Below are 14,718 nucleotides of genomic sequence, written 5' to 3' on the forward strand. Positions count from 1 at the left end.
CTGCGCGAATGGTATATGACTATATTATGTAAACTGTCGCAGTACATACTGCCTACTGCCTAGCAGGATGATTTTATTTTTGCTGCATTTTATACTGTTATCACATAATTTGCGACTAAAAAAATTGTATTTACAAATATTGCATTAAGAAATATTTAATCTAATTTACTTATATATTCAGGAACCGATCTCATTTTTCGTACAACTATTTATCTCTCCGTGTATTAACGGTTAAAACCTAGGCAAAACTTGGACGATGGCTAGTGCCATTTTTATTTTTGTAAGTTTTCATAAATTTGCAAATTATTTACAAGGTCTTTAATGCGAGCCGGCAGGATTTTATAGTTTTAAAAATCTGGTGCAATTATGGGAAAATTGGCGCATTTGTATATTCTAACGTTGAAATTCAATCCGGTGAGTGGCGTCGTCCATCGACTACTGTTTGCTTATGGTGTATGGTCAAGCAAATAAACCAAGATTGCCAGACGTCAGCGCGGAGTCCCTGTGTACAAATCTGTATCTGATGGGCAGCAAATATGCCTACACATATTGCTTTGACATAACATAAATACTCGTACATCAGATGTAAATCGACCTTGTTTGCACCTTCATATCGCCAGATTACTGCACTATCTCCTATCCAGATTGCACTGGGATTAAATGACCTCCACCGATATTTCCAGTGACACAGAACGTTCATAAAGAGCTCCATTAATATTAGAACAGTTTTAACCCATAATTTAATTTTTTTATTTCCCCACCCCATATGATGAAAAATGCTTTGTTTGCAAAAATTAATTATAATTTTCTCTGCTTGTCATTAACCGAAAGCAGAATTTTGTCTTTTACAATACTCGAAGTATACCAACGAAAGTGGCACGATTGTTGTAGCATTGTACGAGGTACGTACATCTGTCAAAAGCCACCACTCTACGAATTAATTTTTATGATACTGAAAACCGCTGTGGCTGACGCTGAAACGCCGGCATAACAAGAATTTTAACACCCTTCACAACATAATAATATTCTCAATGAATTCCTTTACTTGTCCGGAGCATAACTGTATAATCCAATTTAAATGAATGAATTCATTTCATTAAGCGGCGTACATTTTGTTCCGCTTTTAAACAAATTCCCCGCGCCAAACAAAAGCTCAGTAAGCGGTCGATTAAAAATTTTAAATGAATTTTTCCCCGTCCCACTCCAAAGCGATAGCGCCCCATTCTGACCGGCAAAGGCAATCATGCTGCTGACGACTGACCGGCACTTGTCCAGCGCGTTTTAAGCCACCAGCGGTGGGGTCTGTCGTTCTGTTTTGTCCTAACAGGGTGTGATAAGCGGATCGTATTGCAGTGGTCAATCAATGCAGTCTCACAAGGGAACAATACCGGCGATTGTGTTAATGAGAATACGGCGCTAATTATGTTGAGCAATGCAATTAGCGGGTGGGCTAATTAACGCCACGCGTGCGATGTTTTCATTGCGGTGGCAATCTACATAGCCGGGAGTGTAAATAGTTTGGGTAAATATTGCATAAGGAAGCAAAACGCCCCGTCGATTAGGAAGCAATTGCTGTAATGACCATACAATCCTAATCCCATAATTGTTCTATTACCGGTACTTATCTCACGCTAGTTCAGATAGTGTTATAATGCGTGTTATAATACTGCAACGATGTTCACAAAACGTACTAACACAATTATTATTTAAAAAAATAGGAACAAGAATGAGAAAAAATATGCTCAAAACTAGTGCGCGTATAGTTGATTTTTTAACCATTTTTAAAGATAAACATGACTGGGTAAATGTTTTTAAATATTAGTTAGCATAAATATGTACAGTGTACACAGTCAAACGACAATCCAAGGTGTTGTTGCGGTATACGACGTGCACAAAAAAATCGTACAGGATTAATTTGATATTTTTACTGATCTTGTGATCTACTCATCCGATTATACGTCTCGGTGTGTTTGTTTGGGTTGTGAGACCTTTTTTGGTGTTGTTTGCTTTTCAGATTATGTTACACTGACGAACTGGTTCTCGCGCTACCCGGCATAACGGATCCGCTCTCTCCGGGGCCTGGCCGAAAAATATCACGCCACATAGCCCAGCCGAGTACGCATGTCAGGGCGCTGTTAAAAAATGGCGTCAAAAGGTCATCGCTGGCATGTGTTGGCCATAACACTTGATCCGATCATAAGATGATGAATTTCCGTTTTCAGCACGTAGGGAGATATCGATACTGAGAGGCCCCTATCTGGTGTAATGCATTTGATCCTTGGGAGCATTCACATATTTTAAATTGACTTTTGACATTTTCATCCTGGCATATCAAGCTGTGTGCGCGAGGCTGCGTGAACATCACTCTATAGTGCACATACTTCCTGTGTGTGCGCCGTAAAACACACATACGAACATTATGTACTGTGTATGTACATATGCATCGGCATACAAAACACTGTATTATTTTGTCGGGTCTCCACTTAATGGCGGAAAATATGATTTACAATCCATGTTAATGCAGTGGAAATGGTGGATGCGCAGTCAAGTGTGACGACAAGACAGCGGCCTAATATGCATATGCGACTGTATAGCTTGCGCTGCTCTGACGAATATCTAATGCCGACCGCGCCGGGAGAGGATACAGTGGTCTGTGTGTGTGTGTGTGCTGAATTTTCAAGAGGATTCCGTTGACTTCATTGGAGCATGATGTAATGGCGCGTTGGAGCTAAAGCGGCTGCAGCACTGCACAAAATCCTGATTTAGAATATGCTAAATTAATACACTACGGCGCTTCATGCCCGCCAATCGCATTATGGAATTTCGGTGCTGCTTTGAATTTTAAACTAATTTACGCCGGCTATAAATCGATCGTCTGCGAATGCGAAACGGTCATAAAATAATAAGATCAGTATTACTGTAACATATTTCCGGTAGCAAAGCCGATCATAAATTCGACTCTGCAGAATTTCATTTATTAATAGTTTTGGATCCACTGGCACACCAGAAATAAATTATCGTTCAGTCATTTATTTTTACAAATTGTACCCTCCGTTGACTATAAACAGAACAAACAAATAAATACTGAATGTAAAATGTAACGCTGTACCCCGATTCTGTCTTAAGTGTGCACAAATTTACTGACATAACAACTGCATAAAAGCAAAATTTTAAAATAAATTATTTAGTATGATTTACAGTGAGTACCGTCTGCAGCATTTAGTGGCTTAGCATTTGTTTACTACGTCCGCGCAATCATCCCATAATCCATATGCACCGGCATCTGTGCGTTTTCGGTGATAATTTATTGGAATTGTCCCAGCATTTTTGTGTACAAGATAAAAATTAGCCTGCGACATGAGGCTGGCGTAATCTCGAAAATTAGCGCTGCAAATAGCCGAACATTCAGCCCGAAAGGCTCATTTATTTCTCAATCCGTCCAGAACCATGTCAGCCAATGAAAAATGGGCCCGCGCTCAGCACACAGTGTAAACGCTGTCCCGGCCGTGTGTGTTCATTACGCGTTCCCGTCTAGCAGCTAACTCGCATCATGAGCATTCCGTTCCCATCGTTATTTATGCGCGAAAAATCCTGACCCGGAACAGCAAGTCAAAAAGGTTCCCATTTAGCTGAAATATTCATCAGGACAGTACAGCGCGCACTGTTGCCCTGGCACAGCTGTATCGTTTCCCCGTTTTCATGCATAATGTGATGCATTCTTTCTATCATGTAGTACGCAGGGAAAACAGGGCCCTTAAGACGAAAATATCAATATGAGGAAAAGGTTAAAGCGATTAATATCGGTGTCAACAATTACACCGGCATTCTGCCTTATGCAGAGCAGATGACCTTTGTGTTTACTTGCCCATGCTTGAGAGCTGCAGTAGCCGAGTGTTTGCCTGACATGTGATCTTGTTTTTGTGCTAGAAATGCAAAGTGTCGTTTCAAATGCGGAGAATGAATGCTAATCATGCGAGTTCGCCTAATAAAACGAGCATGGCCGAGCCGTTTTTTCATTCTTGTCACGCAAACCCCGTAACAGCGGCATCATAGGACCCGATATTGATAAATATGACTCCATATTATGGATATATTATTGATTAAATTTGACAGGTCTTGAAAAATACGCAAAGCTGTTTCCATACGTAATGACAGTCATATGAATTGTATGGAATTTTGTAGCAGCGCTGTTCATAAATACACTCGCAAAGAATAATGTTATCTTCGAGCGAGTAATTTGAATTAAGTTTGCAATATTTTCCAAGAACATTTCATGCAAATTTTCCTGCAAGAATTTTTGTGAATTTTGGCTTACTTTGTTTTGTGTACTACAGAGTACTTGTGTTTTAATCACTGCGATAGTTTTTAGTACAGCGGTTAGAGCGAAGCAATTTGTTGCCGCACTCGTGTGGAATCGTAAATCGTAACACGTCAAAGAAATCGTGAATGAAATCGCTGGTGACAAAAGGATTTCGCGCACTTTCCAGTTGACTGACAAAGGATAATGTTACCGCACAGACCACCGTCGCATCAAAACAACCTATTCACCTTAAAGCAGCTTAGCGACCTGGATAATATATAAGTGCCACGATTAACCCATTATCTCGTATTTGACTCTTTTTTTGATCGGCTACGTAACCTTAGACCGATAAGACCTCGCAAAGCAAAGACCCGTCTGCCGCTACTTGCCAGTGTGGAAGACTCAGCGATTTGACCATAAAAACCCATCGCGTTTCAATAGGCGAAAATGCAGCACTTTGTTGACTCAGCACATATACACAGATATACGCTGTCGCTAGACAGAGAGCGAGGGAGAAAGCGCGCGAAAAACCTGAAGAGGGCGGCAGAGAGACTAGCTTGTGCGAACGTGTTTACGCATTCATAAGCGATATGCATATGGCTGTATGAAGCAGACACAGTGCGAGAGAGACAGAGAGAACAGGCACAGGCAGACAATACATCCACTGACACATCCGCCAATAGGATCAGCCATCTCCGCCAGGGGCGTGACCTGCTGTTGACACGGCACTGAATGCAGGCCAAGCACTGGCTCCACCTCAGGGCGCAACCTATGTGACATTGCGCTCTTCACTGGCAAAGATTTCCCCATCAACACACGGCCATATGCAGATTGGCAACAGCAACGCGATGCGCCAGGCCAAACGGGCGTGTTATTTGTGAATATTACAGCTTTTATCCAACGGATAAGGTTAGTTTAAAGTTATTGGAATGCTTAGCGGTCTATGCAATATTGGCAGTTGGCGGGCAACACGGGTCACTATTTAAAAAGCCATTTCTTCATCATCCACGCGGCAACCTCACTAGTCACCTTTGTACCACGAAGGTGTCTGACCTTTGAGACAAAGCAATTAGCACTTTGCTCCGGTATTACCTGTGTGTGCACACATCGCTGATGATTAATTAGTGTTTTGATTCTGACACTTACGTTGATAAGTGTTTCTCTGCGTGGGTACGGGTAATTTATTAATTATTGTGTATGGCATCCATTATGTCGGCGTGGCGGGATCCTTCCTCATTGCATCTAGCCAGTAAATTGGCCGCCCCGACCAATGGGAACACGGAGAACGGCCACGATAATCACGGCGTCACACCGGCTCCCACTACATCCAGTACGCCGTCGGAGTCGGATGGCGATAAGAGCAATGCACAGAATGTAGAGTGTGTGGTGTGCGGTGATAAGAGCAGCGGCAAGCACTACGGGCAGTACACGTGCGAAGGATGCAAGTCGTTTTTTAAGCGCAGTGTCAGGCGGAATTTGAACTACACGTGCCGCGGTACGCGCAATTGTCCCATTGATCAGCATCATCGCAATCAGTGCCAGTACTGCCGGTTGAAGAAATGCTTGAAAATGGGCATGCGCAAAGAAGGTATGCTAGAGTTTCTTTAAATGTAATTTCATCTACAAAATATTTCAAACAATTCCCCGTGATTGCAGTTTTCAGCCATCAAATTAGTAAAAATGACAGGTGTAGATAGCGTTATGTATTGTAGAGTATTAGCGGTTATTAAGACACTGGCAGTCGAAGAGTAAAATAGCGACGAAGTTGTAGAACAGTGGCGCGGTTATGGTGCTTAAAACACACGATGAGAACGTACTGCACATTCAAAAAGTAAAAACTGTAAAAAAGTTTCAAATCGATTTTTAGTAGATCTTTTTGCCAGCTGTTTGGATAATAATTTAAGGTCTTGTACTAGTACTCGTCGCATCAATTTGTTCATCATTAATGTATTATCTTGTAGATAAAATAATATGAACGCTTAGCATGGCACACTCGTTACAATCGTTCAGTGAAAATGTATATTTTGTTCACAAATTATAAATGGGCCGGGTTGTTATCGGTTGTGCAGCCGGTAGTTAAAGCAGTGCGAAAAGTCAGAGAGAGGATAATTAGTAACGCCTTGCAGTATCTTTGGCATGTTCTTACGGCTGGAAATATTGTCCAGAAATGACGATGATACGGGGCCAAGGCCGACCCCCGCCCAGCATAATCATCATCTTCATAATTCGCCCGGCATATTTGCCATGGCAGCACCGCGAGATGAAGTTGTCGGCTGGGTATTTAGTGGAGAATTATTACATGACAGAACATATATATGTGCTGGATCATTATGGTTACACTCGGCACAGTATAAAGGGACACGATTGTTTCTTTAACCCGGTAATTACGCGACGTTGCATTACATGTTTCCATGTCGCGCGCTGTATCATTACACTGTGAACTTGTGTGTCTGTGTTATTTTGTTCGGCTGTGTATTATGGAGCGAGCGACACACTTGAGGTTAATTTGTTTTCGTAAGTAAAAGAAAAATTGTACGCACCGAGTGCTCTATGAATAGGACGTGACCCCGTCACGCTGCCTAATGTAATTATCGAAATTTATTATCCGCCGCGCCGTTGATCTATCAAAATAAACATGTTTAATGTCGTCAAAATAAAATAAAATTTATTTGTAGCAAAACGCGACGTCTTCGGTTTTCACGCGTTGAATATGAATCCAAATTTCTCCGTCTCACTTTTGAAATGCTGATTTTCAGTGAAACAGATATTTTATTATCTTTATTGCCTAAAAAATGCAATTTTTAGCTATCACAAAAATCTTCGTTAACGGGCTTATGAAGTTTATTCGTGGGAAATTTTGTCCTTTTATGGATGACTTTGTCCCATAAAAAGATTCAGTGTCCAAGAAAATCAACTTTGGAGAGCGGTTTTCCTTATTAGTCACATTAAGATAAGCCAAATGCGTATATTTATTTTAAAACAGCGCCGACACAGTGGGAGCTGTTTACATGAAAAAACAGCCAGCTGTCCTTATCAGCGCCACTTCCTTCAGGTCGTGCTGCCAATATTTCGGTGAAGATGGGGTCGGAAACGGTGCTGCATGCGCGCCTTGGCTTTCGAGTTGCCGGCCGAAAGAAAGCGCCGCGCCAGCGTGTTTGTAAACGGGAAAACTGTCGCGGTACAATTTTAATATAGGACAGTTCTGCTGAACGGTGCCGTTATTTCTACCGCACGCAGCGGAAAGTGAATATGCATATCCTCGTGGGCAAACTGTTCCGTTTTAGAAACGCGTGCGGTTTATCAAAAATACCGTTAATTATCTTGAGGTATCCCTGACAGAAATAAATTAAAAATCTTGGGCGTAAAAGAACGAAAATGTGACATTAATGGGCACCATGAAAATGCTATAAAAAATAATAGTTTAATTCACTTAATATTTAAAAGACCTGTTTAATTTAGATGCTACCACCTTAATAATTGTGTTCACATCGAGTAGGGCTTTAAAAAAATCGAAGGCAAATTTAAAGATTTCCTTTTTTAAAATCTGCCAGGAAAATATTTATAAATAAAAGCTAGCTATAAAATGATGTGTTATTGAGTTTTTTTGACTATGATTTTGGTGTATGCAGCAGTCCAACGCGGCCGCGTCCCCACCCAGCCCCTTCTGCCGGGCCAGTTCCCCTTCGGCGCCATGGACTTCCTCAACGGGCACACATTCTCCCATTCGTACATTTCCGATCTGGTGCGTGCCGAGCCCTACTCGCAGCGGGCCTACACCCACTGCCTGACGTACGGGGCGGCCGCCGGGTTCTCCACCCTGGAGAATGTCTGTGAGACGGCCATCAGTATCCTGTACAACACCGGGAAATGGTGCCACAGTATACCGTACTTCAGTCAGCTGCAGATGCCCGACCAGGTGGTCCTGTTGCGGAATTGCTGGAGTGAACTGTTTATCCTGACGGCGGCCCAACTGCAGTTGCCCTTTACCAATCATCTCATGCAGATCCTCAACCTGCACGCCCACCCCACCACCACCCCGCATCTGGGGGATCGGGCCAATGTCCATCTGATGATTGAGTATTGTCGGACGTTTCAGGATCGGGTGGATAAACTGACGGCACTCCGCATGGATGCGGCCGAGTATGGATGTCTCAAAGCGATTGTCCTGTACTCGCCAGGTCAGTCCATTTAATTCCGACTATTCACTCATAATTTAAAAATTATAAATAAAATAATTGTTGATACACGCAACATTTTCACTCTAAAATTGCACACCGTTTAGAAAGAAATAACAGTGATCTATTAAATTTAATAATGCCTGGATAATTTAATATTGCATGTGCGCTTTACGTTTTTAAACATACGAGTAAGAAGATTTAAGAAAATATTTGGAAATGTTGCATTATGAAGAATCCGCATGGAATCCTGTCAGACAATTGCGAGGCACTGTCAGAAAGTGTGGTATGCAGTAATTCACGTTTTGACGCCTTAGTTTGACAAGAAGCAGATCAAATACGCATGTGTGGTGATTATTGTGGCATGATCTGAACAGCGGCATAAATACACGGGGTATGTTTTTTTAACCCTTATTATTATGCAACTAATATGTACCCGGTTTTACTGACTTTCTCATCGTAGTTTGTGAGTTATTCCGCAAAGATTACACATGAATTAATGCTTTGGCACGCTCACCTTCAAATAAACTACCAATAAAAATATTGTATAACAGGTTAATAATTACCACATAAAGGTCACCATTAATATAAAGCGCCTAATGTAAATAAATTTTGTTTTCTTTAATTTTTAAACACAGTTTTATTTCACGTCGCCGTTGTGACGATACGGAGTTTTATTGTTAGGTTGATAAAAAAGCCCTGAAATCCTGAAAGCTAATTTTCGAAATGGTTATTGTCCATTGCAGAGATGTAAATTTCATTAAGAATTGGTAGTTGATCGTTTTTGGAATGCAGAATATTTCCATGTGAAAATTGATCTATTTATTGATGCATGTAATGGTAAAGAATGTAGCCAATGACCGCAGCAAGGTAGGCTCTCTTGAAGATTACCTACTTAACAAAACCCTTTTTCCCTACCGGCATCTTCCAATGAATCCACTTGACCGGCGCAAAGCGTCTTGTTGCTTACGAGAAAATATGGAAATATTATACAGAGGACGTTCTTCAACATGGGCAATTCATCCTCGATAAAAAGTCCCCGCACGTACAGTACAGGCACACATGCTCGGCATATATGCGCTTTTAACGAGCGCCGCGCTTGCCTGGCAGGCCTGGATTCATTGTCAGTGTGGCTGGTGTGATTGCATATCAAAAATATGATATAGTCACAGGAAGAGCATAATGATCATTTTATTACATAGTCCATCGTGTGGGCAATTAGGGCGGCCCGCGGCAGCAGCCGGTCGATCTGTTGGCGCAGATTGTGTAAATGATAAATACATAAATGTACTGTTGATGCGGCAATCGGGGTGCGCGCGCGATGTGAGATTAAAATGAGCAATTTGCCTAAAGCAAATGTTTGCTTAGTTTGCCGTCGACACTTCATTTACACCGGGCTTTTCCCTGCCGTAGTAGTTAGCATTTTTAAAATCCGGAAATTCCAACAAAATGAAGGTATTTTAAGAAAAATTTATATACGATATTATTATGCAGAAACTATTTAACTAAAATACAAGTCTATGGCATTCGAAGAGTGTTTAAACAAATATCTTAGTCAGCAGTTAACTCTGGCTATATCCAAAATCAAAATTAAAGTTTATTTTTTATTATTTTTATGTCCCGAAATGCGTCCTGAGTAAGTACGTAATTAAACTCGCTAAACAACACGAAATTTTTAATTCGAATAATGCTCCATAATTTCCAAAGCATTTTGCCGGCTGCCGAAAATCCTATTATAGCATCCCCAACTTTTCAAAACCGGCAGATGACCCTTATCATCCTGTATGCGCCGTCGAATCCGGCTCATCCCTTTGATCCCAACCAAGTATCCCACTGTATCGATCGCACCATAACGTTAAATTGTAAAATTTCATTTTCATAATTTCCCTCACGAATACCACGAGCGGCTGTATTTGTCTGTCTGTATAAACGCTCTGTGTGTGTCGTGCATGAGAGCGGATAAAGCGCGCGGAGGAAACGCAACGCTCCCCATGCGCATCTTCCGGTTTGTAGTGCGCCGGCGCGCGCGTATTTTTCCAGCCCGGGCCATCTACTGTTAAATGTTATACTGCTGGCCGCAACTTGACTCGTAGCGGGTCTCATCTGGTGGAGTATGGCAATCTATGGCGTATTAACAATAACTGGCACAACAGAACTCGGGACGATATCGCTTTGCTAGACCAACACTTATCCACATGTTCACCATACTCGACGGCCGGCTACTTAACCGGATAGATGATATTGCTGTCGTTGGTAGCCATAGACCTCTACTTCGATTTCCACCGAAATATTTATTCACCAAATATGCACGGATCTTAAAAGGGCCACATTAAGTGCGTTATATAAAGCGTACAGTAGCGGCTACATAAATGGGTATATTTGTAATAAAATTTAACAGCATTTTTCCTAGCACGGCGAAACATTTGGCAGATTTCAGGTTTTAAAAGTGCATTATCGCTTTAAATTTTAGTTAGTTTTGTGCAGAACGATACGATACTACCCACAACGTTGCAGTAGCGCGTGGATGGACACCAGGCGAACGTAGAGCATGGGCTTAGAAGCCGAATCCCTGGTCCTTCAACAACTGAGAAGCAAATATTCAGATGCCGGAACGCTAATTAATAAACCGTTGTAGTTAAATTATTGAATCACTTTTTTTGATGCGGTGACTAATTCTTCAGCATAATTCGTACTCTCTTCTTGGTAATATTTCCCAAATCGTTTTTTTAATTTCAGCTGTCAGTTTTATATAAGCGACATTGGCAAATAATCGAAGTTCGGCGCTTTGAACAGCTTTTTAAGAGCTTTCCAGAACGAGCAGAATTTTATTAATTAGAGGGCGCCTACAATATATTTGATTTATAACCATTCGATAATAATCATAACTGGACAGACTTAATTGTGACCCGAGTTAGAAGTTAACCATTTTTTACAACGTATGCAAGTCGTTAGAATAAGTGATAATTTTGTTAGACAGCGATATTCTTTTATGGGACACAGGCATGCCCATTCCGGGCAGTGAAGATGTGAAAGGTCACCGAGCAGGGTAGGCCAGAGTTTCACGGCGGATGTTAGCCCCGGTTAACGATGGCTAAACTGCACCCGGCCGCCGTGCATGATAAGCAATTTGCAAATAATTTTTATTTTTAGATTGCACTTTTGACAAGTTGTCAGTATTGATGCCCGTTAGGCCGGGCCGACGCGCACAGTCGGCACTAGCCGGATCGGGGCGAGCTGGCGTAAAGAGTTGCATATTACACACCAACACGTTCATATACGGATCTTTATTAAATGGGCGACCTCATATTTGGCCGTGTGTGAGTGTAATGTCGAGAGGCTCTGTGGCTCTCTTAGAGCGCGGGTTATATTAGCAGTGAAGCGTTGAGATTTTTTTGTTCAAGTTATGTATTTTTCGGGGTTAGGTCAATTAGGGGACCTTGGTGTAAGTGCTCAACTGTGTGTGCCTGTGTCTCTCTCTATCTCTCGGCTGTGTGTGTGTTGATGGGAGCTGTGTGAAAAACAAATTGCCCCACTATCCTCTGAGCATGACTAACATATTACCGGGTTAGTTATCAATTTATAAATGGATAGGAGCCGCTTGATATATTATACGTGTTCTGTCAGGGACACAGATCGATGGCTTCCCATCAACGCCATCGTTATTTATTTTCAGCCAAATGTTAAAGGACTCCAACGAACTCCATCTGCCTCTATGAGCATATGTTAATCAGGCTCAATCGTTTGAGATATGTTTGCTGTGTTTTACGGTGTGCATCCCTAACGAAGGTCGACGCAACTTGTAACCTCAAGTGCGACCTATTCGCCGAAACATGCACTGTATAAGATTTATAGATCTTTGAATGCATCCTCATTGACAAATGCTCATTTTCCAACAAAGTCAATAATTAAAAATTTGAAGCTGCAGTTTGCTGCTTCACTCGACAATTAATTTAGTACAAAAACAACTACTAGTAAATTAAAATTTTAGCAGAATTTGAATGTACTGCAATTCAATTAAATCCTCATTTCTCCAATCGCAAATGTAATAAGCGAAGTTTATTTTTGCACCATTTTCTCGGCTATATTGCGCGATGAATCGGAAACTATCTCGCGCTAAACCTATGTGCTGAGCCGCAGAAAACAAACACTTTCGTAGTGCATGGGTCTTTTGAGAAGCTCTAAAGCCAAGTCGAAAATACAGAACCTTTGAAGAATTATGGCGCAAAGGATAATTTCTCTTTTTTCCTTGCGCAAAGATAATTCCTTAATTTGTTGTTTGTAATGTAGCATTTTCGGCTAGTACGCTGACCCGGTGGCCTCGCCAGAGATTAACGAAAAATTAAGTAATCGAAAGATATGTGATATCGCAGTTTTTAAGTCCTTTTACGTATCCACATGCTAAGACAATGCGGCCAAAAACTAAGTAGACGTTTCTTTGATTTTGTAGATGCTGCACAGTTGAGCGACGCTCTCTCGGTCGAACAGCTACAGGAAAGGTCACAGTGCGCCCTGGCCGAGTATACCGCCACGACGCCGATGCGCTTCGGTAAACTGCTACTGCGGCTGCCCGGCCTGCGTATGGGCAGCAGTCACATGATTGAATCGCTGTTTTTTTCCCGTCTAACCGGCGGAAAAAGCGTATCCATCGACAACATCCTCCGCGACCTACTCATCAGCGGCATCAGCGGAAGCGGCTATAACAGCGCATGGCCATATCCGGTCGCTCCGGCACTTCCGCCTTGTCAATAGGGCCAATGAGCGAAATCACGGGATAATGATCCGGGGCAGAAATATATATACCGGCAAACCGATGGATGGGTTCTCTCCATTTCCACTGCCGATATGCGTGTATGGAAAAAGTACAACGATGCGTGCACACGCGCGCGTGTACGCTTCGCAGTCTCTGTTGCGCCAATCAAACTATCTGCTATGCACTCACTGTTCCATACCAAATAATGAAACAAGTTCCTAATTATTAAGTTCTTTTAAGTGACGTTGTGAATTTCTTTTAGCAAAGTGCAAGTTTGTAAAGTGAATTATTTCGAAGGAATTATCCGCATTAATACTGGCCCGATCCCGAGTGAAAGTTCTCCTAATTCATGCTGGTTTTTGGTTTTTCTTAATTGTTTTATTATTGTTAGAGCGACGGACGAATGGACGGAATAAAAACCACTGAATTAAGAATTCCAAATCTCTTGCTTAACATACAGTACAAAATTCTGGATACGCAAAAATCGTATGACAGTAATTATTACAAAAAGCAGCGAGATAATATTTCTTTCCGACCGTTTAATATCGAGGTCACCTTCGTGCAAATCTACATATGTAATCTCTAACACTGCATGGTTTATATGGATTCCATCGATCGTGTATGCACAAGCCATTAAAAGTCAGCAAAACCGGCAAATTTAATTAAACTATTTAAAGAAATCATTTGCGGTGTATGGACAACAAAGACATTCAGTTGATTAGCGACAAAACCGTTATTTTCAAGCGGAAAAGCCAATAAAAGCCGGCTTGCATACAGTGCAAACATGGTAGCCGGAAAAGAAAACATGACGGCCATTGCGTATACAGAGAAAATGAGAAAAGACGGATGACGGATGAATGAGCGTCCCAATGTCGTTCATAAGGGATTTGAGTTCATTAGGCGCACATGCACACACAGCTCCATGATGATTTGACTGCGAGCGCCACTAAAGACCAGATACATCGCCCGATCGGCATCGGTGTGTGCTCTACTTCCAGGCACCGTGTGCGTCTGTAACGCGCAGCCATTTGGACAATTGTTAATCGATAAGTGTCGCAAAGGGCAGTTGAAGAAAATTTCGGGCTCTAAGCACGCAATATGTATTTGTCGGTCCGCGTGCCATTTCCCAGCTTTGTCAAAAGGTCATCCCCTGCCCCTTTCCGCTCTAGAAAAATATATAAATCATTCATCAGCAATCTGCCGTCGATGTACTGGAAGAACTTTGCGCTCAATGACGTTCAAAAATCAATATGACATATTATTACAATAACAGTTTAAAATTGCAAAACTGATTCACTTGAAACATATTCTTAAATTTTGGTTTGTAAATACAAAGCACGCATGAGACTCGGGTAGAATTAGTGTTATTATTAAATTATTTTAAATTAGAACAAATTTTATCTCGTAGAAGCAGGTACACGCATTATTTATACAACCATACTGACTTATGCACCCCTTGTTCCTTATTAAAATAGTTGTCGTGAAAACCGTAG

The 14,718-nt window shown here is 41.6% G+C and overlaps 1 protein-coding gene across 1 annotated transcript; it reads left to right on the forward strand.

Moving 5' to 3' along the window:
• The first annotated feature begins 5,139 nt into the window (after positions 1-5,139).
• Positions 5,140-13,639, forward strand: LOC129585173 (nuclear receptor subfamily 2 group F member 1-B-like). The gene is made up of 3 exons (XM_055477767.1): positions 5,140-5,888; positions 7,930-8,478; positions 12,923-13,639. Exons 1-3 carry the CDS (start codon positions 5,498-5,500, stop codon positions 13,222-13,224), a joined length of 1,242 nt encoding a protein of 413 aa, XP_055333742.1. The 5' UTR covers positions 5,140-5,497; the 3' UTR covers positions 13,225-13,639.
• Positions 13,640-14,718: the final 1,079 nt, after the last annotated feature.

Source organism: Paramacrobiotus metropolitanus, unplaced genomic scaffold (assembly GCF_019649055.1).
Source record: "Paramacrobiotus metropolitanus isolate TYO unplaced genomic scaffold, Prichtersi_v1.0 Parri_scaffold0000016, whole genome shotgun sequence".
NCBI lineage: Eukaryota > Metazoa > Tardigrada > Eutardigrada > Parachela > Macrobiotidae > Paramacrobiotus > Paramacrobiotus metropolitanus.